General features: G+C 36.8%; 1 protein-coding gene across 2 annotated transcripts in view; it reads right to left on the minus strand.

Annotated features, from left to right (window-relative positions):
• Positions 1 to 27,216, minus strand: part of Tmeff2 (transmembrane protein with EGF like and two follistatin like domains 2) — a 245,951-nt gene that overhangs the window by 212,716 nt on the left and 6,019 nt on the right. For both annotated transcript variants that reach the window (XM_051190151.1, XM_051190152.1), the window contains exons 3-4: positions 20,183 to 20,312; positions 15,253 to 15,279 (exon numbers count right to left, since the gene is read on the minus strand). In XM_051190151.1, the coding sequence (XP_051046108.1) occupies positions 15,253 to 15,279; positions 20,183 to 20,312 (157 nt within the window). The remainder of the gene's footprint in view (positions 1 to 15,252; positions 15,280 to 20,182; positions 20,313 to 27,216) is intronic.

Below are 27,216 nucleotides of genomic sequence, written 5' to 3' on the forward strand. Positions count from 1 at the left end.
GGTGAAGACACTGGCCTCTTTTTCCATGATGCAACAGGGAGTGTTTTTAGTGTGTTTAGTCAGGTGGAGGTTTTGGTTGTTGACTAGAGAGTTAAAAATAAAAATTACAAGTGCATTGCATGCAACTAAATGGCTCCAAATATGATTTTTTTTGCAAAAATGCAAAATGTTTGTCACCTACTTTGTGCTCCTACATGCTCATATTACTCTCCCCTCACCTTTAGCTCTTATTTCTACTGAATCATCAGGGATTTGCCCCACAAATCTGAACAAAGAGAGGTAAATATTTGTGAAAAATCTGGAGAAAGAATTCTTTCTGTTGTAAAAATATTTCTGTGTAGATATTACATTTCAAGCTCAGGACTTAAAGTGCCTCCAGTCTGAAGATTAAGTAGTACTCCAAGGAGCCAGAGTTGGTCATTCATGTTTCCACATGCTTTGCAACCCAGTATGACAGGTACATCAATGCTCTGCATCCAGTGTGGCAGGGAGGCCTTTATTCAGAACAGAGCAGCCAGAAAACAAATGGTTGGAGTGAAAGTAGTGCCATCTGGATGTGCGCTGTTGATTACTAGTTCCTTTTATTTATTGTTTATTCAAACAGGGTCTCTCTCTATATTCTACATTGATTGCTTTCAGAAGTGAGGTCCTCCAGTTTCATCCTCCAGAATGCTAGGATTTCAGCCCTGTGCTATCATTCCAAGCTTAAACATATGATCCCACAGAGACAAAATGCACAGATTCAAACCAGATGGGGCCCCGATGCTCAGAAGGGGAAGTGAATAAGAGTACTCATCCTTTACCAAGAAGCTATCTCCAATTGATACTTGCTTGCAAAAGAGAAAAATGGACTCTCACTGGGAACCTTAGCCACACTTAAAGATCGGCTCCACACTCAGTAGTAGATGACCAATGAATGCAAAATGAATTTAATAGTATTTTTGTAGTCCTCTTGCCTCCTATCACCTTGTTAGAGGTTTTGTTTGTTTGTTCTTCCATACTGGTCTTTTGCCTGTGTACTATACTTCATAAATGTCATGATTTTATGGGCTTTGCTTATGTGTGTATTTCTTATGGTTTCACTTTGTTCTTTGTCTTTTTTATTCTGGTTTCTTTGTTTCCTTGCTTTCTAAAGAGAGAAAGAAAGAAGCATGGAGTTGGGTGGGTGGGGAGGTGGAGCAGTTGGGGGAGGAGAAGAAACCATGATGAGAAATATTGTATAAAAAAATAATTTTCAACGAGAAAAGTCCTTTGGGAAACTAGTTAGGACAAACAAAAGTATTACCATGTACACATAAGAAGCACAGATTAGTGCAACTCTAGTCCCTAGCTGGTCCTCTCTTCAATGGTCCTTAGACTATGCAACATTTTCTACCTCTGTTAACTTAGGAGAATTGTCAAACATAAGAGCCTTCAACATCTGCATTCTTTGTTCTCATACACTGTTTACACATATTCAAAAGAGTCCCTTCAGAATCCCAAACCATACCAAGTCCTTCCTGGGACTGCATCCCAGGGAAACACTGGGGGGTTGAAGGGAGGGTCAGGCATTTTGCTTTTCCTCTCTTTCACAGAGGTATTCCTGGCTGTCAGGGAGAAAAAAAATATTGCAAATAAATTCCCTTATCATCTTTAAAAAATGAATAAAATTGGTTTTTGTTTGTTTGTTTTTTATTTCGAGTATCCTTTGAACCATAGAGAGAAAGAACATGAAACTAGGTGGGTGGGTAGGAAGGTAGTGAGTATCTGAGAGGAGTTAGGGGAGTTAGGTGGGTTAGGGTCAAAATAATATATGGTTTTTTTTTAAAGCTAAAAATATTTTTGGTTGTGAGCCTAGCATTTAACGGCTAAGCCATCTCTCCAGCCCCAGCCTAAGAGGGAGCAGTGATAAGAAAAGGGGTCAAGACCAGGCTACAGAAACCCACAGAGACAGCTGACCAGAACAAGGGGGAGTTCATGGCCCCACAACTGATATCTGGGAAACCAGCATTGGACCGACTTAGACCCCCCTGAACATGGGTCTCAGTTAGAAGGCCTGGGAAGTCTAAGGGACTTCTGACAGTGGAACCAGGATGTATCCCTGGTACACAAAAGGATTTTGGGAGCACATTCCCCATGGAGGGATACTCCTTTAGTCTAGAGGCAGGAGGGAGGGCCTATTCTCTACTTCAAATGACTTGACAGATTTTGATGATCCCTCCTGGAAGGCATCACCCTCCCTGTGGTGTGGTGGGGGATGGGATGGGAGGGGGCCAGAGGGTATGGGAGGTAGGGAGAGGGAATGGGATCAATATGTAAAATAAGAAAAATAATAAATTTTTTAAAAGCTAATAACATGTTCAAATCTTCTTAATACACACATATATGCACATGCATCAACACACACACGGGCAGTGGGCTTTTGCACTCAATATACCATCCTTTCTGTGAGACCTTTCAGGCTTACATATGGGAGGAGTAAGGTATAAAATGATCAGTCATGTTTCCTCCCTGGAGCAGGATTATCAGTGCTAAGAGTGTAAATGTTCTAGGCAAATTGCAAGCAGTTAGCCACCTATATGTGACTCTTCAGGAGTGACAACATCATCGTTCTTCACCCTCACTTAAGTGCACAGCCTCTGGCAGAATCGTGCCGGGCAGGTTTTATGGCCCTCAGAAAACACTTTGAATTGCCTGGTTAGGGGAAGTTGTCTAGCTAGACTCACTCTGCACACTTGATTATTGATTTTGACCATTCTGTCTGGTAATAATAAAACCTATGCTTCCTAATGAAATATATATTGGCCAATATCAAATGCGATTTCTTATGAGTGGCAAAGTGTGTGTGTGGTAGAAAATTAGAATGTGAATCTATATGTAGCACTTAATGTTGCTCTTAAAACTTAGGGACTGCGAGCAGAGCAATAATCAAATGGAGAAATACAATAAGTTAGCAAGATTGAGTTGTTAATATGGAAACAAACATCCGGAGTCAAAGTATATAAAGGCAATATATATATGTTCTCAACTCTGAAACAACCTAAAATCTACCTGTTTGAACACTGTAACTCTTCTACAAAATATTGAGCATGCTGCTTTCTCCTTGTGGCAATGTTGTATTGGAAAGTCCTGTGCTGTAACAATTCTTTCTTCAAACTTTGCTTTTTTATCCTTCACAGGTATCTTTTACACCTGACCACTTTTCTAACCATGCTCCACTCATTTATGTGGTAGAGGGAGACTGAGAGAGAGTAAAGCATGAAGATCGGGAAAGTGCTTCAAATTGAAGTTAGTGGACAAGTATCAGAAGACTGAGACACCGATAGATGTCTGCTCTGTATGCCTGTCCCTCTACACTAAGAGCCTCAGAGAGCAATGTGTGGAGTGCAGAACAGTGACCCTCTATGTTTACAGGAACATTGATTCATTACTGCCATTCTGGCTGACCACTGCTCTGCAGCACAGTCACCCATCCCTTACCTTCATCAAACACCTACTCTAGTGCAGGCACTATTCTCTCAGGCTCTGCTGATAGTCTTTACTTCCAGGTTGATGGTGATGGCATGACTTACTCTAAAATAAGTTGTACTAGAATCTCACTGGCATCATGCAGGGCCTCCGTTCTCCCTCTGTATATATCTTTGCCTATTTCATAACTTAAAGCAGAATCTCACAGAGTGCTCCATTTTCTTTTTCTAAATGGACTGTCTGGATATAAACAATACCTGATGCCTCATTTTCTAAGTAATATTTGATTGCCAAAGTATTTGCACATAAGGCAATCATTGTAGTTCCTTGCAACCCAGAAGACAGCCCTATTCACCTCTTTTTCAAGGCCAAAGTAAATGAAAACATCAAGTGGATTTCCAAGTGATGCAATTTTTTTTTTTTTTGGCCAAAACCATTTGGTATTTTAGTAAGCAATTTGGCTATGAAATAAAGTGTTCACATAGGGTAAAATTGTCTCAATTACCTCCAAACTAAGTAATTAGAGTCCTAGAATAACTACTTTTATTTTTGTTCCACACACCACTTGTAGGAAAATGAGGTGGATCACAAGTTAACATGGCATTGGGTCCTGTGAAGAGCTAGTATTTTGGCTTTATTCTTCAAGGTCAAAGAAACCTCTTAAAAAGGCCCCTGAAAGTCTGGTAAATTACCTATCTCTTGGTAAGAGTCCATGGAGATCCTAATTATCCCCATAATCCACAATTTATTTTGGAATATGAGTGAAATTTAGTAAAAATACCTGAGAAGAATTTATAGAAGAAGGAGCATCAGTGAGACACATAATGAAAACAATTGATTCTGTTTTCCCATCAGTGGAAATTAGCACACTGATGAGTCAAATCTCAGGTGAAAAAGATGAGTATTTAGACTGGAGAGGCAGAAACTGGACTGGTGTTGAGGTCTTCGCACAACCTAACAAGATGACTCAATTTTCATCTAAAGAGGATGGACAGCCATTTCTGAGTCTTATGTAAGAGAATAAAAGACTTAGGTGAGTATTTTCTATTCATATCCTGAGTGCATTAGAAGAAGTGTTTTGGGGTAGTATGTCTGGGAGCAAACACTCCAGCAAAGAAGCTCTTTCCAGTGTTGCAGACAAGAGATGCCTGTCAAGGGTCTATGACTGGAGAATGTTGGCGGGTCTAGAGACATAGACCTGAGAACTCACAATAGAAAATCCACAGTGTGTTAATACATAACACTGAACTTTCTGTCTATCTCTGCCACATCCTATTTTAAACTAGATCCTGGCATAAGGGACCTCTCTTAAGGAAAGGCCAGGGGGAGGGGGGTTCTGGAAATTGTGCCTGGACGTGCCTGGGTAGCCTCACCTTAAAATGAGAGTGTGAGAATGAGCTTCCAGGATGTAAGTATTTAATGTCATCCCCTTATTTAAGATGCTGCAAAATAACTCTACTAGTGATTCTTTTTTTTAACTGCCAGCTGTGTTTCTGTTTAATTATATTTAAAAATAAAACCTACTTTCAAAGATAATCACATGCAAACAGTGATAGTTGTCTTTTGAGTAACTAAACAAAATCCTGAACATTGTAAAACTCTGCAGCTCTTAAGGATTAGACCACATACTATACTGCGAATAGTCAGAACTAGAATACTGTACTGTCAAATGTGCTGAAGGACTGATTTTTGCTTTGTGTGTCAACAGTCTTTGGAGAGTACAGCCACTGTCTGGGGAATGCTCACTCAATCTCACTGTTCACATGGTCACATAAAATCTCTCAGCAGAGCCGGAACCAATTAAGCTCACAGCGCACCATTTTGTGGAGATATAGAAGTGACTGACCCTTCTAACTGATAGTGCTGACCAGAGATTTTGTCTGCCGCCTTCACCATGAGAAGAAACAGATAAAACAACACCCCAGTTAGCCATGCTCTAAAATACAAGTAAAAATTAAAAACAATACAAAACAAAAAAAAAATGAAAAAGGGAAGAGAAGTTTGCATTCTAAGCAGTATGATTTAGCTAGGCAGGAATGGGCCCAGTTGAAATGAGTGATCTACAGAACACTTTCTCAGAGTGCAGAGACAACATTATATGAATATGTAGCCAATTATCCTTTTATTCTTCTCTGAGAGAGATCAGAAGCATATCCACAGTGACAAGTTTTGGATTTTTGTTTGTTGCCAGAACCAGTCCACTAACTGAGGAGCACTGGTATAATTCTTTAGGCTTCATTTATTGAAGGATGCTAACATCATTTGAATGCATTGTTTTCTGTTTTATCCTGGGTTTCTTTTAGACTCCCTCAGCTATAGTAAGTATGTAATTTGCCAGAGAAAATGAAATTGTTCTGTGTTAAGTACACATTGGAAATCATATGGTGCAAAATATATGTACATCTAGTACACTGAAAAAAATTATATTTTCACTTCCAAATGTGAAACCAAGGCAATTCAATTGGACATGCATTGTAGCATGCAAGGATATCCCTTTGCCTTATTTGGTGTCTAGAAATAAGAGAATTTCCCACTCGTTTAAAAGTATCAAGTCTGAAAAAAAAACTGAATCTTAAATTAACCCCCCAATAAAAAGAACATTATATTTGATGACAGCAAAACCTTGTGGGCTTTAGTCACTAAAGACAGTTTTCATCAGAAGAGTAGTTGTTTACGTCTAGGACAGACATGAAGTCCTCTAGAGTCTGAAGAACCACAACCAGATCATAGGATGTGTGTGTGTGTGTGTGTGTGTGTGTGTGTGTGTGTGTGTGTGTGTGTGTGTGTGTCTATATGTGTAGCAACAGTGGTTGAATAAGAACTGTGAAGAAAATTGTGCTAGTAACTAGGCCTCTTCAAGAGAATCAAGCACTCTTAACTGTTGAGCCATCTCTCAACAGTTTTTACCATTTAATTACACATATCTTCTCACCTCCTTCCTAACCTCAACCAAGTGTATTAATGCCTAGAGAATGGAGTTAATTGCCCTTTCAACCATCAGTCCATTCTAGAACCTCAATTCCTGCAGAGATGAGCTTCTTTTGGATTGATTGTATGTTGTCAACCAAGTACCTTCTTCTCATGTTAGTCATCTACATGGGCCTTGATTCTAGAGTATCCCAGGCATTGAATGTTCTTGTATGTCTTCCCCTTGCTTATCAACACACTTTGCTGCTCCAGTCTTTTATGTCACCTCAGGACTTCTTAATTATCCAAAAAATTAGCAATGCCCTCACTTCCATTACAACCATCCTCCCCTCATGCATAGCACTCATGAGCTGTTGTATTCTTCCATGTATATCAGCTTACTATTTTTTGTTCCTTCACATTAAATAAGTTCTAAATGGATAGGAACTTTCTTTTAAAATTTATTTTCCATCAAATTAGTGATGGGTACCATGTTGACATCATTCCCTCCATATCCCTGGAAGTGTTAAACTCAGATTGTTCACAGCTGAGTCCCTTTTTCTGCTAGATATGTTGTCAAAGAAAACCAACAAACCAACCGACATAACTTATTCTACCTTTGGTGAATCCCATGTGAGAGGTTATCAATAGTGGAATACAAAGGCCCAATCACATCTTTCCAACTGAGGACAATTTGCAGAGCCCTCTCATCTTGGGAACTCTAGCTCTCTGTATTCTGCACCAATTCAAAGCCTTTCTCTTCCTATCCTCACTTCCTTCCTTCTTATAAGTGCTGTTGTTCTAAGGCATCATTCATTAAACTTCATGCTCACAGATTTTTAACCTCAAGGTGCCTCTCACTAAATACCAATCACAGATGAAGGAACAGGTCTAAGCAACTTTCTCAGAGTGGGATAGTAGAAGGTTATGGTCCAGTCCACACATCCTTGAGGTCCTGAAGTTATTCTATGGACTTATCATGTTATTTTCACCTTCATAACATGCATTTTATTAAAAATGAGAAGAATGAGATGGAGAACATACGGGAATATACAGAAGAGAAGGGATACCAATCATATATCTTGATGTAAGAATACAGCATGCATAACAGACAGCAACATAAATCCACATTTTGTGTTCTGCACTGAACAGAACATGTGATTTCAGAGGAAAAGGTGATGACGGAAGAAGATAAAATATGGGATAATAAATTTTCCTAAGAGTTTTTGGAAATTTTATAATTTATGTAAACATAAAATGAGGTCTGGCATAGTTGTTGCAAGCAACTGCTTTGAGAGGTTGACTAACCCTGAAGTCTGCAATTTCCTTCTTTCTGGGTTAGTTACAATAGTTACTGTAGCTGGGGTATGGTTAAGATGGCTATCCTTATCTTCATCCACACATTCAAAGGTTCTTGTGTTTAAATAAGTTAATGTTACAATGTTGATCTTTTTAAACCATAAAATATTTTCAAGTAATTATGTAAGCAGGCTTACCTATTTAGCTAATTCACATTTGGACACTGGTAAGAACTGGAGTACAATTTCCTACCTGCTCTAAAACACTTCATTTCTAAAAACTTCTTACTCTCTTAGAAAAATAGCAATGCTTACAGCCCTGATGGGAATATTTCCTTTTAAATATATTGACTAGCCCATATTGGTGTCCCTTCCACATTTTAACTTGGTTTTCAATAGAGGCAATATGTCTGCCACTTCAATTTAAGAACAATTATTTTTGACATTTTTATGTTTTGTTTCTTCCCATAGCTTGTATAATCATAGTTTCTTTGGGTGTTTCACATCCATTCTGTATATTTGTCCTATGGTTTCTGTTTCCTATGTGACTCCAAGACAGAGATGACTGTCTTGCTAAATAGAGGAAATTGTATTGGAGTCACATTATTATCAAGGAATCAATATTGTTGTTATTGTAGTTGTTTTGTATCTTGAAATAGAGCCTTGCTATGTAGACCAAGCTGACCTAGAACTTGTTGTGTAATCCAGTGTCCTCCATTCTCAGCTTTCCAGAGTGCTAGGATTACAAGTTTGTACTGTCACACCTAGCCCAGCATCAACATTTCAAGTCATGGACCTAAGCCTACTAATTAAACAATTCAAATTATTCTAATTAAACTATGCATAGAAATTCTGTTCTCAGAAAAAATAGGAATCAGAGCAAAAGGTAGCAGGAATTCCTGCAACTCTACTTCTAATTTCACAGAGTTCAAAGTTCTTTGCTTTGGTTTATTGTGATCACCTTCCCCTAAGTGGTATGAGTCCGTTTAAACAATAAGATGAATGACTCTCCAAGGATACTGAAAGCACATGCAAAAAAATCTTAATAGATATCATTCAAGCCAATTAAAAATCTAAACTGTAAATATCTCGATACTGAATTCAAAACCACTTCTTCCATACTACACAGGATAATTAACTTTTCCCTGTAGTTTTTTATAAACCCAGCTGAATCTCCTGGAAAAGTTTGTAGTGTTCATTTCACTTTCCAGGCAATGCAGACCTTCAGCAACCTTAACTGCTCTATTTTAAGGAAAATAACTTTTATTTGTATGATGGTATTCACATGTGAAAGCAAACTACTCTGAATCCATGCTCATCACCTAGGCTTCTCCCTCTTCCATTTGTCTTTCCACGATTTTCATTGTTTCTCTTTCTGTCTGCTTCTTATATTTTCCTTGTGTTGCCATCCACAATGTCTTCCTCACTAATTCTGATTCTATTTCCATATTCTATCTCCACACTGTTCGTTTTTGAGGTAAAGAGAAAGGAGATGGATCTTGAGCCATAAAAGTCAAGATTCCAATTGGGGTTTGGATGGCCACATGCCCAATTATAGGCAGCAGAGGGGCCCTTGGGCGTGGGAGATAAGAAAGGATGGTTCCTGCTGCTCCCTGTTTGAATTGCCTTTGGAAGACCTCAGACCTTGTGCAACTGCTGGAATTCTTCATTGAATCACTCTTATGGCTGGAGGTGCTTGCCATTGTTTGTCAGACTTTAGCTGCAGTATGAACCCAATGGGGGGGGATCATTTGGAATAGATTGTATTTGCCAGACTTGACTGTGACAGTAACTGAAGAAGGCACAAAATCCACAAAATCGCTGTTGAGGCCAGGGAGGAGTACAGAAAAATGGAAAGGAAAATTACTTAAATCTTACATAAAGGCATTTTATGAAATGTATATTCATTTCTTTCATCTCCAGTGCATTTAACACTTTACTTCTGCAGGGAATTATTCCCTTTATAATCAGCATCATAACTTTTCCCATTGTGTGCTGAGAGGAGAATTAATATGTAATCTCCATGAGCATAATAAAATGGCATGATTGGCATCACAGATGCTAGAAATCTTGCCACTGTGCCTAGGTAATATTAGATGTCAAACCAACCAATTTACATGAGAAAGAGAAAGACTGCTTAAATTTAAAAACAACTTTCAAGTAATCAAACTTCTTAGAGCAGTACACTAGTTTTTATCAACCTGCTTTGTCAGCAGTAGTAGCTGAGATTTATATTTTGTTGCAATGTGATCCTTTCCTGTTTGTGCCAAATTATGTATGAAGTAAATATTTTAATTATTGAAATCCTGGGGGAATTTTTATTAAGTAAAAACAAAATATAAATTGGCATTATGCTTTAAAGTTACCATAATATTTATTACTTTGAAATTCATATGAATTATACAAATACCAGCTATAAATTGAACTTGCTACTGTTTATTTCTAATATTGAGCTATTTAAAAATTCTCTTAGATGCAGGCTATTGTAATGTGTTCCAGTAATATCAGAAAAGGAGACTGAAGCAGGAGGATCACAAGTTTGAAGCCAGCTTACATGTAAGAAAACTTCCTCTGTAGAAATACAGAGCTCTAAGGTGTGGATGTTCACTAAGTGCTTCTCTGTTCTCACAAAATAACAGTATACCATTGAATCCACAACATGTATCTTGGCTACATATTTAATTCTACTAAGACTACAGAGCTCTCAGAAGATGTTATTAAAAGCTGATTGTGGATCTGGCCTCATGTAAAACAGGACAGCACATCTGCAAATATTTTAAATGTTAAGATATGGATTTCAGGCCAGAAGTGGTGGTGCATACCTTAATCCCAGCACCCAGGAAGTAGAGGCAAGCTGGTGGTGGATCTCTGTGAGTTCCAGGTCAGCCTGGTCTACAGAAAAGAACAGCTAGGGAAATGAGAGAAACCTTGTCTTATAACAAAACAAAACAAAACAAAACAAAACAAAACAAAACAAAAAACAATCTCATTATCAAGGAAGGGCATTTGTCAGCGAAGGGCCTTTCCAGTGTTGCTCAGATTGTTAGTTGGGGGTCAGTCTTGTAGGTCTCTGGACATTTCTCTAGTCAGTTTTCTCTTCAAACCTACAATGGCTCCCTCTTTTTATGGTATCTCTCTCTTTTTCTCTCATCTATTCCTCCCCTGACTCCAACTTCCTAGTCCCACATGTTCTCCTTTCCTCTCCTCCCCTTCTCTTTCTCCTAATTCCATATCCACTCACTGCCCCCCCCTCCCATATGCTCAGGAGATCTTGTTCCTTTCTGCTTCTGTGAGGGATCTTGTATGAGTCTCTTAGATTCCTCCTTGTATCCTAGTTTCTCTAGTGGTGAGGAGAGAGGGACTAGTCCCTACTCCAAATGACTTGACAGAATTTGTTGATCCCACCTGAAAGGCACCACCCTCCCTGTGGAGTGGGAGGTGGGGGGGGAGGTTAGTGGGGGGATGAGAGGGAGAGAGAGAGGGAGGGAGGGAGAGTGAACTGGGATTGATATGCAAAAATAGGAAAATAGATAAATAAATAAAAAGAAAAAAAAATATAACAAAACAAAACAACACAAAAGATATGGTTCAATTGATGGATGGACCTTTTATCTTTAAGAATTTGATGAAAATGTAAACAATGCAAAAGTACTTTAAAAAGGAATGAAGTAAAATATTCAAAAATTTGTGTTTATAATATAGCTCAAAGATACAGAAAAGCAGAGGCTAAGGCATCCTTCCAGCATGCATACAGCCATGGATCTTGAGCTAGAGGCTGCTTTAGGAATTTTTCTTCCTCAGTATTTGTTGCCTAAGGAAGTCTGTGGGTAGATAAGAGGTGATGATTCCTCCCCCACACACTACTTTCTTATTTACAACACTGCATCTCCATATACATACATTTAAGCACTTGAATTGCTAATCAGATTCAGTCACTTTCTCAAGTTCTTAGGAGAGTGGTCCACGGATTATCTTCTGGTACATAAAACAGTAAGTTATAGTTGTTATCGTGAATGTTTTCTGAGTACAAATCAATTCAGAAGGAATGTTGATGCTAATGACTTTCAAACATTTTTTTTTTTTTGATCAGACACAAAACTCCATAGCTCCTACATTCAAAACTAACAATGTAAAGTTATTTTTTTATAAGTTTTCTTGAACACCAGAAGATGAGGATACAGAACCTGAAATGGGTAAAACCACCTGTCACTATGTGGGGTAATTAATTACTCCTAGCTCTTCTACAGACCCCTTTGCAGATGAACACCAAATGAAGACCGTATTGGAGACACTGTAAACACATTTTCCTAACAAACTGAATGATTTCAAAAGTTTGATCCGAACAGTAAAATAGTTAAAACTTTCTATCTATAAAATATGTCCAAACAACATCAATTTTATAAAACCATTATATTCATTTCAGTTAGGATAAAAAATTTCCTCAATCATAGAAAATGCCAGTTATATGCCCTGTGCAAATGAATAAAGCTTAAATTATCTTAATATAATCATGTCTAATAATCATTGCTAATATGATATTCATACATTTAAAAACACAGGCCAATCTAAAACAGGTAAAACTGATGCGATTTTTAAAAATGAATTTAGCCTTGAGGGTTAACCATTTTGTTTATGGCTTTTACCCATGACAAATGCTTATAGGTGTATATTCATCATATCAGTGCAGTGCACTTGAGAGTCATAGGAACTTTTGTCAGATAAGGCATTAAAAGCACAACCATCAAGCTTCCAATGTACTTGCAAAGATGACCCAGTTCCTATATATTCACATTAGAACAGACACAGCATGTTCAACCACGTGAAGTTCATTCAAAGAATGATCCTGGGTCCACTGAAAGCTTCTTCATAGGACCTTTACAGGACCTCTTAGTACAAAGGCAGTCCCTCCTAAGAGCATTAGAGTTAGGAAGTGAAACCCAATTTTAACAACTCAAGGGCTGTGTGATCTGTACTTGAGTTTATCTTTATCATTGTCATTGCTAAGCTATTTGGCATCTTAGAATGATGCCAAATGAAATTCAAAACTGTTAGTGCCATAGAATATAATAACATATAAGCTGGGGGAAAAGCAATCTGGCTAACATCCCAGTTTTGTCTCCAATTTAAAACTTTTATTCATATTGCTAAAATTTCTGCAACATTTATTATTTCAAAGAATATACCTCAGAATTCAAAACAGTAGTTCTCAAGATGTAGGTCTCGACCCTTTTGTTAAACCTCTATCTCCAAAAATACTTACATTATGATTTATAACAGCAGCAAAATTACAGTTATGAAGTAGCAATGAAAATACTTATATGGCTGTGGGTCCCCACAACATGAGGAACCGTATTAAAAGGTCACAGCATTAGTAAAGTTGAGAACCACTAGTTCAAAGGGTTATATGACCTATTTCTTAAAAGTAAATGCATCTTCTGAAGCAGTTTGGTCAGATATGGTAGCTCCTGTCTGTAGACCTGAGATTTGTGAAACAGACACAGGAGAAATGCTCTGAGTTCAAGACCAGCCTGGCTTGATTAGTGAGTCTGTCCAGGCCAGACAGCTTACAGAGTGGGACTCTCTCTCAACAACAATAGTAACAGAAGCATTTTTAAGCTTTAAAATTTGTATTACTATTACTAAGGAAGCTATAATTGAGGGGAATAATTACAGAGAAATAAAGTGTGGGTGAGGGAGGAGGAAAAAAAAAACAAATTTGGGGAAGAAAAGTGTTTCCTAATGATGTATCACTCTGCTTATGAACTATGTGACCAATGTCATACTCATGAGAGGAAATGACTTCCTTAAAAAGAAAACAGTCTTATTCAGATGGCAAGAGAGCACAAGGAACAAAATGGTTCAATCTAACAGTAACGATGAAGGATGGGCTTGTCTTGGCTTCCATTTTCTTGTGCTAATATCAACTGTCAACTAATGAACACTAGGAAGTGGTACTATCACAGTCATCACAAGTCATTATTTTATAAACAAGACAAGGTGCATGTTGGGTAAGAAAAGTGTATGGTGAAAACTCAGCTGGATGGGGAAGACATTATGTTTTCTGAAGACCATTTTCGTTTTCTTTATAAACTGGTAGTAAAGGAACAAGCCTTGTGTGAATAATGGAACAGCTTAGTCTCAACACATTAAGTGCCAGAGCAGTCTGCAAACAAACCTAACTGCTCAGAATCTACAGAAACATCTTCCTGCCAAAGCAATACTTTAAAACTGGACACATTTCTTGATATTTCAATGGCAAAGCTTCTGCTAAATTCATTGCTCTTTTCCTGTCTTTTATATTGAGATTTAATTTGTTTCCCAATACTCCCTTTCACAGCCTTCAGGAAGCTTTCTTGAGAGTCCTATATTCATTACCTAGGGAGGAGGGGCAACTAGAAATGGTGGTCCATATCTGTGTGCCGTCAAACATGGTCTGCATCTGAGTTGTGACTGATGCTGAGTTTTAACCCTTCTGGAATAATATTGAGCTCCAATGTGCAGCTCTATGATCTATCTCTGGGTGTAGGCTTATTGGATCAGTAAGCCTTTCTCTCTGTAAGACTTAAGTTTCCCAAACTAGATATAGTGTGCAGCACTGAATCACTACCTTCCTGAACACAAAGCTTTCTTTTACTTGGTTTCATCATGTTCTATATTTACTAAGAGTTATTGATAGTATTTGTGTTTCAAATTCATTTTCAGTTTATTAATCTTATGGTATACCTTGGGTTTTGTTCTTTACTTGTTTCGTGTCAATAAAAGTGGCAGTGGGATTACATTTGGAAAAGGGGCTGAGGTATTTACAAGGATCTAAAAATCAAGTATATCTTTGGTTGCATGCATATCAGGCAGGACTTGTAAAATTTGTACTTCTCCCTTACATACTTTAAATATGATTAGGTAATCAAAGCATAAATTTTAGGTGGCTAGGCCCAATAGGACATGATGCATATGCTGTTAATCTCAGTGCTCAGGATGCAGAGACAGGCTGATCTCTGTAAATTCAAGGCCAGACTGATTTCCACAGAGTTTCAAGTCTGCCACAGCAAAACAAACAAAGCTATATCTCATTTTATTAAAGTTAACTTTATATTAATTTCATCGAAGAAGGAAAGATTGTACTTTGTCTTTAACTTAACTTTTGTCTTTTTATTATTTATGAACTAATACATCTTGTCTTAAATTCTGATATAGGAAGTCATTTATGTGTTAATCTTAGTATGTGGTGAATGAGGGAAATATTATGTATTTAAAAATAAAATATTTAAAAGTTTTCACCGTGGTTTCTTTCTGTGTTCCTAAACATGTCCACAATTGCATTTTGAAGTTTTGGCATTGTTAGCATATATTTCAAACTTTGCTCATACACAAGCAAGTACATGAAGGAGCAAGATGGAATGAGATGGGTGCGGCTCATGAATAGACCAAAATTAGGTGTGTCATATACATAAGTAAACTAGGAGAACAAGTTTTCATGTAGTTTTCCTTTCCTAACACCCACATTTAGGTTTCTCTTAGATGTCTGCTCTGGAACTGTTATCAACAATCATCCACAGAAATTCATTGAAATGTCCAAATACAGAAAAAGAGCAACTCCTACCTCCATCTCCAGATCCTGATCCTGCATCTGGGAAGAAAAAAAAAAAAAAAAACAGGTCATAACCATTTTATAATATACTAAACAACAAATGTTGTTGTGGTTGGTTTGCATTTGAAACAGGGTCTTTTGTGGAAGCTGGGACTCAAACCCAGATCCACTGGAAGAACAGTCAGTGCTCTTAACCACTCACACATTTCTCCAGCCTCCAAGTTCTTTTGTAACCAAGGCTGATTCACAATTTGCTCTGTAGGGGAGATGACTCCAAACTCCAGGCGAGGGGTTTACAGAACTGCATAACTGCATCATCAGTTTGTTTACTATCTCAATGCTAAATTATCATTAGTGTGAAAACTAGTAATATTTAATCTGTTAATATATAGTTTTCTCAATTTAATATAATTTCTATTTACATAGTATATAAATAAGACATAACTTTAATTCTTAACTTTTATGAAACCTTCATTATATATACGGCTTCAGGAATATTCCTAAACTTGACATTGTGAAATCCTGTTTTAATTTTGATCAGGCTTATTGGAAACGTTGACATAAAGAAAGAGAAAATGAGACACTTCTGTAAGCATGTTTTCACAATTAAACAGTATATGTAGCAAACAAACACGTAACTAAGACATGTGTTCTTGCAAAATGCTCATAAACAAGAATAAAAAGAGTTATAGGGAGCACTTTGTGTGATGAGGTGTTCACCAATACTACACTTGCTGGGGAATCTGTCTGGAACAAAATCACTGTGTTTTAAATGAGTAGAAGATATTGTCCTTACAAGGGAACAGACACCAAGAGAAGCAGGCAACAAAATAGCACTGTGTTGAATTTCCTACTCTGCTTCTTCCCGCCCTCTCTTCCAAGTTATTACAAATAATGAAAGTTGGCTTTTTTTTTTTTTTTTTTTTGTTCTGAGGACACTGATTGCAGAAATACCCAATTCCCTAATATGTGTCAAGACTTTGAATTCTAAGTGTTCCTAAATGTTGACATCATCCTTTCTCTGCTTATTTCTTTATTCTAATCATGTTTCATTGTGGATTTCTAATGTTAAAACTAGGTAATATGATAATATTGGTAGTCTCAGATATGCTGTTACTACTCTACATTGGAATCTCATACAAGACTCAAAACATACTTCAAAAACCTCCTCTATGAATCTGTGTTTGTTGTTCAGTTTAATTAATATAAATATTTCTTCTTCTTGATAGCCTCTTTGACAATTTTCTGTGAAACACTATATAGAGAGACCAGGAGCATGGAAATCCATACAACTGACATTTATGGGAGAATAGGTGCAACCAAACATGTCTAACTTTGTGGCACTAACGTTGCCATGGAGGGGCATCTGTAAGTCTGTGTGGCAATTCATGTTAAATAACACTGTATTATACAAGACTATCGATTAATTCATTAGCTGCTGGACATGGACTTAAAGGCAAGCTAACTGATAGAAACAGTTTACAGCAATATATATATATATATGTGAATATATATACAAACATATATATATGTATGTGTGTGTATATATATACATATATATATATGTTATGATTAAATTTTGAGAATAATATATATTGAGAAATAAATATTAAGAAATATATATTAAAAACATACTTATTCTTAATATCTTCATTATACATATTCCTCTAGTTAAAACAACATTCATTAGTTATAACACTATTTCTTCTTGACAGAATAGTGTTCAAATGGTCACTGTTTGCTAAGTTTCCTCTGATCATACTTTCATAGGTAAAACTTTTATTGACTTTGTTTGAATTAATTTGAAAGGTTATTCCACTATTACTTTTATTCAAAGGGACCAAAAGACAGGCTATACTGTATCAGGATTAACACATCCTGCCCGTGTCGTATGTTCTTAGTATATGAAGTCTATTTTTCATTTCCTACTAAAATCAGGAAATTCTATCAGACAGTCCAATGTGATGTTTGTTTCTCCACACTTGAATATGACATACAGAAAGAGAAAGATAAATATGTTCATGGGTCCCAGGCTGCTAAATGACAAGAAGAATCTTAAGCCACTTTCCTAATCCTATTCCTTCTGTTTAATGAGTATAATGAACAATAGCTTACATTAAATGCATGAGCATTGTCTGGAATATGATAATTAAAATGTTGAGAAAACATCTTGCCTATTGATCTTTACTTAGGTTTTTGAGTAAATACATATGGCTGTGGAAAGTCAGTAAAAAAAATAGTATTAGCTTTCTGGCTTCTATCTTCCACATATATTTATAAAATTTCAAGAGAAATAATTTAGCCCACATGATTAATGTTTAATTTGACCCAAATTAAATAGCTAGGGAAGAAAAGGGACTAGATGGGAAAATGGTCACTGTAGTTAACAGCATCATTATGAAATACTTATGGGAAACTTTAATGTTTTCTCAATTGTAGGATGAGTCATCCTGACAAGCCAGAAATAAATAGCCTAAGAAAGTTGTGGAGCAGGGGTGCAGAAATTGCTCAGCAAAGAAGAGATACCACAAATCTTGGCTTGTCATCAACTCAGTTCTTGCAAGGCAAAATGTATAGCTGACAGTGAGACCGGCTACAACCAAGCTACATTCTGGATAAAAAACAGCCTTGCAACTCTAATGACATGGGACAAATATAAAATTATATGTTCTTCAGTGTTTTATTCCTAAAGAACACAACTTGCCACCTCCACTCAGTGTCAAGGGGCATTAAAAATAAACGGGAAAATTATGAAGAAAAGTCAAAACCCAATTTATTTGCCATCGGGCCTGGTTTCTCCATCACTGCTCAGATCAAAACCCTTTTAGATTCACTAGTCAACAGAAACTGCATTCAGCTAAACTGGCTGACTAATTAAATCCTGCAGAAATCTAAGTATGCAAATGAAGTAAGGACAGCTTCTTCAATTGTGATTAAATTTTCTACTTGGCTAAGTATTTATTTTCATAGTAAAAGCGCCACACTGGGGACTAGCATGAATAGACTTGAATGAATCAAGAGTGTGACTGTGGACTGACAGGAGCTTAGAGGTTGGGAGAATGAGTACCTTTTTAAGTACCAGATGCTATTTGCCATAGCCATAGCTCCTGCTCTGTTTCCTATGAGTGCTGCCTGCCTGCTGGTCTTCACCTGGTGATGTGCAAGCTGGTCAGCTGCCCTTCTAGATCCTAAACAAGGCTTTTCCTATTCCTCCTTAGTGTTAACTACAACCTTCCAGAGGTCTAATGGTTCCATTTATTTCTGTCCCATTAGTTCTCAAGTAGTTTTTCTTTATTGTTTTGTCTTTTGGTACAGCTGAGTTTGTTTCTTAGTATTCTTTCTTTGTCTTCATCGCTACTACGAGGCTCCCTTCTGGTCCTCTTCTGCAAGAATTTCTGCCCTCTGACTTTCACATTTGCTATCATAGTCATACACACTTTTCACTCCAGAACAAGCTGCAATGACCTGTTGTGCCAAATCAGTAGTGCACAGAGGCCATCTTGATCAAATAGGTCATTCAGATTCAAAGGCAAAGAATAATTCAGGAGAAAAGACCCCTGATCAACCAACACAAAACAAAAGGCTGTATCTCTGTGGCAGAAAAAAAAATGTCCCTGATTGTCCTTTGTTCATTTTGGAAACTGTATTAGTCAGTAGGACACCTCTGAATATCATTCACCCTTAAACAATCGGTAGGCTGAAACAGTCCTCTTGCTCATATTCTACCCCAACAAACTACAGGAGAAACCTGTAGCACCCTAAAATGACACAAATATACCAGAGTAACTTTCATATAATAGACTCCCTAACACTAGTTTTTGAAAGAAGTTTTCCTATTGTGGTATTGTTATCCTGAATAGGCATAAGTCACTCATATTCTTGGAAACTACAAATTTCCAAAATTTCCAAACAGTTTCTGTAATTTTGTGTACCTGTCATAATTTGGTACTGCTTATTTAGGATAGGAGCTTATGGCACAGCTGTAAAGCATCTCTTTCCTAAGCAAGCTCTGCCTAAGTGCTTGCTTATTTGTTTTTGTTGTTGCTTTATTTCCTCCACCTGCAAATTGCTGGACTGTAACAACTACCACATGACAGATAGCTAGCTAGATAGATAGAGAGCTAGATAGATGATAGATAGATATGCAGATAGATAAAAAGAACACAGAAGAAGGAAAAGGGAAAAGAAGCAGGAAGACAAAAGAAAGTAATCAAACAAAAACATAATCCTGAAAAGCTAAGAAGTTCATGGACTTTCTTTCTCTCTCCCTCCCTCTCCCTCCCTCCCTCTGTTTCCCCCTCACCCTCCCTTCACCCTCTCTCTACCTCCCTCCCTTCCTCCCTCCCTCCCTTCTTTCCTTCCTTCCTTCCTTCCTTCCTAATTTCCTTCCAGGATTCTTAGAACAACATAACTAAAGAGCTCTGAAGAATTTGAGTTTAACTGTGTCAGAAAGACAGATGTTAGTGTAAATTATTCACACTGCCAATGCATTCTTCAGTATAATCTGCTAAATGGTAACCAGTACATTTTAAAGTTAAAATCTAACATTAGTGCCTTTACAAAAATACGTGTTAACTTCAGAACTCAAACCTGCAAAGATGCACTCTAGAAGATAGTTTCTCAAAGGAACCTTCAATTGAACAAACAAGATTTCATCTATAAATCTGATATGTGGGCACTTGAGTGCAGATTTCTAATTATATTTTATTCAATTGTTTGTACATCAATAAACAACATACGTATTTAAAGACACCAGTTGCCATACAATACATTTCTTCTTTTTGAAAATAAGATATATTTAAAGTAAAAAAGTAAGGCTTTACTTAACAATAACAAATGGAATCCCTAGTCAACGTACAATAAGGTTGGTTATTAGAAATGAGAGGAAACAAGAAGCCTTTGGGCTCACAATCCATTTGGGTTTCAGGGCACTTGTACATACCTGTGGCACAGGATCCTTCTGAGACCACAAGGATCTCACTCTGCTGCTTGCAGGCAGCCTGCCTCAGGTAGCACTCATTCTGGTAGCTCTCTCCATTGGAGCCACACACAGGCACATAGTCACTGTTGCACTGAGAAACAAAGATAAAAGCAAAGCTATAAAACACTGTGGTCATTATTGGATTCTGCATTCCTCAGACACCCTAAACACAAATAACCATTTCTAAAGCAAACCACATCTCATGTTTTTCAGTGATCCCCATTATACCCTACAAGTCTTTGCTTTGCAAGTGCATCACTGGAAGACACACAAAAGCAATATCACATTGACCAAATTGTCTTTTGATTTAGACAGAGGCACCACAAAGTATCCAAATTGATTAGGTGATTCCAAGAAAGTGACTGAGCTATTAGCACACAAAAGATGTAACAACAAGCATACACCTATTATTTAATTTTTTCTGATAGGTATCCTTGTACTTCTTAGGGTGAAGATAAACAACTCAGCCATGTTAGGCCAACAAAATCAAGGCTGATAGCTATCTGTGTTAGGAGCAGAACTATTTTTCTGAAATTTCAAAACTAAAATAGCAAAAATAAATATCCAGTTACTTGGTTATTATTTTCCTTTTGACTTTTAATCTTGAGACATTAAGAAATCTTCAGACAAGATTGAATTGCTACTTACTTTTTATTGTTAAATCTCTGGATATTGATAAAGACAAGAATATAGAAGCAAGACTATATAATATAGAGGGAAAACTTTCACAAGTAGTGAACTGTATATCAAATTTGTTGAATATTCCAAATGATCACTATTTGCATATGTTTCAGAAAGAGAAATGTTCATTTTTAAAATAACCTCATTACCAAAAAAACTACATATTTCTACAATGGAAATTAGGCAACCTACTGAGTACAGCCATCATATTACAATCACACTCCAAGACATTAGAGATACTTGGCTGTGTCCTATACCTGCTAATTACACTAGGATGTGATTATTTGATGATTACTTGTACTGATGCACTTCATTGTTTAATTGTAACAAATGAAATGATCAAGATGATTATCTATCAAGGCTTGCCTATGCCAGAAACACAGTAAGGAAAACCACACATGCAGATACATGTGAAAATGCTTTTCTGTTTTCCACTTTTAATTAAAATGTTTGAACTTTTGACATGCTATAAATTAACAGTTCACATAAAATAAATCAACAACCTATCCAGGTATCAAAAAAATCTTAATATGCATGCTTAAATGTTTAAAAGTCTATCACATGTAAATTTTAACTCAAGGATTTATGCCAAAGAAAAAGAATAAAAGAGGTATGAGGTGAGAATTAAATTGAGAAAAACTTGAGACATGTTTTGTTCTGTAATTTCTTACAGCATCTACACCCTTCTATTCACAATAATCTATTTGATTCTTTCTTACCTTTACATAATAAAAGCTAAGTCATTCTGACAAACTTACTTATTTACTCACTTATTTTATTTATGTACATGTCTGTGGATTCATGTATATGTGTGTGCCTGTGTGTGGGGGCAAGAGATTGACATCAAGTGGCTTCTTCAATCACTTCTTCGCCTCATATTTTGAGTCATAGTCTCCCCCTGAATTTGAAGTTCTCAGATACAACTAAGTTGACTGTCTAGAAAGTTGCAGGCATCATCCTGTGCCTGCCTCTGCACACTGCCATCACTGATGTGTGCTGTCACATCCAGATTTTTATATAAGAAATGTGGATTGAATTTAGGTCCTCATGCTTGCACAGTAAGTACTTCAGTTTCTGATCATTTCCAAATCCCCTACACAGACAATTACCTGTGATATAAATCAGTGCTTTCTGAATGAAAGCCACATGTCTTGCCTTTTATATATCACTGTGATGGGAGATGCCAATATATATATATATATATATATATATATATATATATATATATATATATATGTTTCTCATACTGGTTAATGAATAAAGCACTGTTGGCCAATAGGAAGATAGGAGGGACTAGGAGACAAGGAGGAAAGAGGAAGTAGGAAGGAGGAGCCAAGATGGAGAGTCTGGAGAAAGCAGAATGCCAGCTGGCTCCCCGGTAAGAGAAATACATAGATCAACAGAAATGGGTTAATAATTATGATAGATCTAGCGGATAAGAAACAAGTAACCAGGCCAATAACATTGTATCAAATACAGAGTCTCTGTGTATTATTTGGGCTGGCACAGTGGCGGGACAAGACCAGGCGGTGGGAGGAAAAACCATACACCTTACATCACTGAATAACCTAAATATGAAATTTTGCTAATTGACATTTTTACAAATAGCCAATCAAAATTTTATGGCATTGATATTATGATGGTTACCATTGCTAATAGCAATTACTACATATCTTAGAAATCTTATTTATATTTACTTCTATAATTAATCATTAGGTATTTTGGATACCTTATATTCATTGACTAATTCTATTCATATTTATACCATTGGTTCATAGGCTGAGGATGTTTATATAGCTACATATGAAATTGATTTGATTATGATTTTGGGTAAGCTATTGCTACCTTTTAACCCAATAAGCAGTTGCTTTCTGATAGATGAAACCTGTGCACTCTACATCTTCATAAGATATATATATATATATACATATATATATATATATATTACATTTGATTTATAACTATTGTAAGAGTATTTCCAGCACTACTTGAGGCAAGGCAACAGAAAATGACAGTGAGATTTGAATTTTCCAATGAGAAGTATTAAACAGTAAAATAAAAAATAAGGCTGGTGCTAATTTCATATTCATGGCCATAAGACAAATTAATGGTCAAGTACTGGGTAAATGTGCAGTGTTCAGGACCTGGGACAGCAGAATTCAGGGGGACTTTGGGATTCTGTAAAGCTATAGTGCTGACTGAGGGCTTAGAAGAGAGAAGGAGGAAAGACTTGGTAACAATATGGGCAACAGACTGGCTTACCTTTGCCTTAAACATGAGAGTTAAAATTGATGTGAATGGCTGGCTTATTAAATTCTTATGCTTGGGTCTGGCATTCTTGCCCTTGGTCATCTTTTAATAACTAAGTTTAGCAACATTGGGTGTGCAGATTATTTGGAGTCACATTTCCTTCTATATAACTCTGACATATTTCCTTTCCAATCTTCTCATGTGTTTCAAGAGGTGAGTCAACTAGCAGGCCACTGGACTGAGTGGAGGGTGGGAAGACATTATTATCTTTATCAAGTGCTAAGACACACTGCTGATATGCATCTTAAAATAGAGAATAAACTGATAAAGTGCTCATATGTCACTTCTGTGGGATGCAGTAAGCCAAATGTGAACAGTGCTTAAAGCAGAGCTGCCAAGTTCCATGCAGAAGCCAAAGGGGGGATTTGTATAGAGCTGAGAAGAGCTTAACTGTAGATTATCACCATGATGCTTTTGGCCCTTGGTACCATGACTTGCACTCATTAAAATGAAAAACACAAAAGGAAACAGATACTCTCAGCAAAGTGCAAGGTGAATGTCTAGTCCTGTGTTCTCTTCTTTTTCTCACCATATTTATGTAGGAATTGGATATGTTACTCCATGGCTAATTATTTGTATGTCTGTAGCTCAGTTTCTTGGTCCGAAGTAGTGAATAGAGATGTAGAGAACTAACAAATTTATGCTTTAGGAACATAGGATCTACTGTAAATATTACCTATAAAATGGAAATTATTTGGCATTCATGACACATTTTATTAGCAGAGCCATCACCTATGAGTCACAGTGAAGTACTATGTTTTTAGAACTAAAAAACAAAGAAATACTCTCCAGTCCTCCATGTGAGTATAGGCTAACTGCTTCACTGAAATATACCAAATTCTTGAAAATGGTTGTTGAAGATAGTCATTGTATTTGTCAAAATCTGAATATGGAAAATTAGATGTTTAGTAACTATCTAAAGACTACATGGTTAAGAAAAAAAACCAAACCCAGATTATGGTTAAATCTACAAATGTATGTGTTGCATAAACTTCACTGAGAAATAAGTAATTCTATTTTTCCTTATATCTTAAAAAATATCTTAGGTTTATTTTCCAAATATGTGTTTTCAATAAAATAACTTTGTTCCCACATCTTCACATTGTTTAAGACAGTCATAGATTATATTAATGAATTCAACAACCCGACTCTCTTTGATATAAGGAATTCATCTTTGGTACCAGAGAATAAAAGATGATAAAAAATTTTTATGTGATTTCATGCTTGTTTGGTTAATACAGATTTTAAAACTGAGATTTCAGCATCTAGAAGCTATATGTAACTTAAGTTTTATCTGTTGCCAGCACCTTCCACAGAGTTTGGCATGGAGAAGGTTCTCAACAGATGTTAAGTGAATTCTGTTATATTCCCAGTTGTCAAAGGCTGAGGAAGAATAGCTTAAGATAATATAGTACTTTTCTGGAGGAGAAAATGTTTAAAAATCTGTATGTGTTGCTGTTTGACCATTCCACAAGTAACTTTTATTTCTCTGAGACTACCTCTCCCTGGATGTATAAAATTGTATTTTTTTAAAATGGACAGGCCTTTGACTGTAGTGGATATGATTGTCACTCTCCATGTCAGGTCATTAAAGAAAACTGGTCTCACTTGGGTCTTTCTCTCACTCTGGATGATTACTCTTGAAACCTAGCCATTGTGCAATGTCGTAGCCCATGCAAAAATACAGCGGTGGAGAAGAGTCAAGCTCTGCAGGTTGTGATCAGGCATGAGTTAGATCCTTGAACTAATCCCATGCCTATAGTTACCACCCCTTAGCCAAGGACAACAGAGAGTGGAAATAAGCTGTTTGTAATAACCTCATCAAAACCGCAGATCTATGAATATCACTGTTGGCCTCTAATTTCTGCGCAAAATTTTAAGCAGCCCTAGTTATTGGACAGTTTTAGATATAAGCAAGGATTATTAATTACAAAATATTTAATGTTCATATTAGAAAATTCTGGAGAAAGCATAAAGCTACTTGATAGTTTAAACTTCTAAAATTATCACTGATCACTCTGTGAACTAGGAACAATTATATCCTTCTCTCTGCCTCCCTTCCGACCTTTCATCATTCTTTTGATCTTCCTTCTTTCCATCCACTCATTTATTTACTACTTCTCAGACTTTTCTTCACAATTGACTTGGCAAACTGACCAGTATGTCTTCTGGTGTTATGGTAGGAAGATAACGATGCATGATATGCATGACATTTTAAAATTTCATTTCATTATCTAAGAATTATGGTAGAGGCTTAATACTCCTTATCCAAACTGTTCAGCAGGATAGAATTTGAGATCTTAGTGGGATGTCAGAGTAGACACTGCCCTTTGAGTATCCATATAAAAAAATTCCAAATCTAAAATGCTTAAAACAAAAAAAACTTCAAGATCCAGTAATTCCACTCTTAGGCATATATCCAAAATGCACATTCATACAAGGACATCTGTTCAACTATGTTCATAGCAGCATTACTTGTAATAGCCAGAACATGGAAGCAACCTAGATGCCCCTCAACTGAAGAATGGATGATGAAAATGTACATTTACACAAGAAGTCCTACTCAGCATAAAAACACAATGGAATCCTGAAATTCTCAGGGAAACTAGAAGAAACCATCCGGAGTGAGATAACCCAGTCATAAAAAGACAAACACTATATGTACTCACTCATATATGGATTTTAGACATAGAGCAAAGGATTACCTGTTTAGAATCCACACATCCAGAAAAGCTAGGAAACAAGGAGGGCCCTAAGAAGACATACATGGTACATACATGGTCCCCCAGAGAAGGGGAAAGGGACAAGATCTCCTGAGCAAACAGGGAACATTGAGGGAGGGGAGAGGGAGTTAGGAGAAAGAGAAGGGACAAAGATGAGAGGAGAGGTGGGTATGAGAGAACAGGAAGATTGATACAGGGAAAGAATAGAGAGAACAAGAAAAGAGATACTGTAATAGAAGGAGCCATTACAGATTTAAGGAGAAATCTGGCACTAGGGAAATGCCTAGAGAATTACAAGAATGAATCCAACTAACAATCTAAGCAATAGTGGAGAGGCTACCTTTAAAGCCCTTCCATGATAATGAGATTGACAACTACCTTATATACCATTCTAGAGTCTTCATTCAGTAGCTGATGGAAGCAGAAGCAAACATCCGTAGCTAAACACTAAGCCAAATTCCTGGAATCCAGGTACAGAGAGGGAGGAATGATGAACAACAGGGTCAAGACCAGGCTGGAGAAAGCCACAGAATTAGCTGACCTGTACAAGGGGGAGCTCATACACCCCAGTCTGATAGCTGAGAAGCAAACATAGGACCGACCTTGACTCCCTAAACGTGATTGTTTAGGCAGTCTTTGGGTCCTCTAGTAGTGGATCAGTGTTTATCCCTAGTATACAAATGGACTTTGGGAGCTCATCTCATATAGAGGGATACTTTCTCAGCCTAGACACATGGGGGAGGGCCTAGTCCCTGGTCCAAATGATATGACAGACTTTGAAGACTCCTTATGGAAGGCCTCACTCTCTCTGGGGAGTAGAAAGTTGGTGGGCTGAAGTTTGGTGGGGGTGATAGGGGAAGGAGGGAGGTTGTTTCATATTTAAATTAAAAAAGGAAAAAAGGTATTTGGGGATGACAGAGTAAAGGGGTAGGCTCTTTGGAATGTGCAAACTAAAAATGACCTAAATAGCTTTGTGATACTGTTTACATTATTGAGAGTTGTGTGGTATTGTCTTCTAATTGTTAACCTATAGCATTCAATGAAACCTGCTAATATCACACACACACACACACACACACACACACAAAACAAAAACCAAAAAAAATTCAAAATATTTTAAATATCATGGTCGAATTTGGATTTCTGTGTTACAGATGTTTGACTTATACTGCATTGGTTATTAATTATTGTCTATAATAAACTGGCCTTGTTGTGTTATTGGAATTTTCATTTGCATGCATAATAATACTGAAAAATTAGAATTAACTGATATATTTATAA

Source organism: Phodopus roborovskii, unplaced genomic scaffold, assembly GCF_943737965.1.
Source record: "Phodopus roborovskii unplaced genomic scaffold, PHOROB, whole genome shotgun sequence".
Lineage (NCBI taxonomy): Eukaryota > Metazoa > Chordata > Mammalia > Rodentia > Cricetidae > Phodopus > Phodopus roborovskii.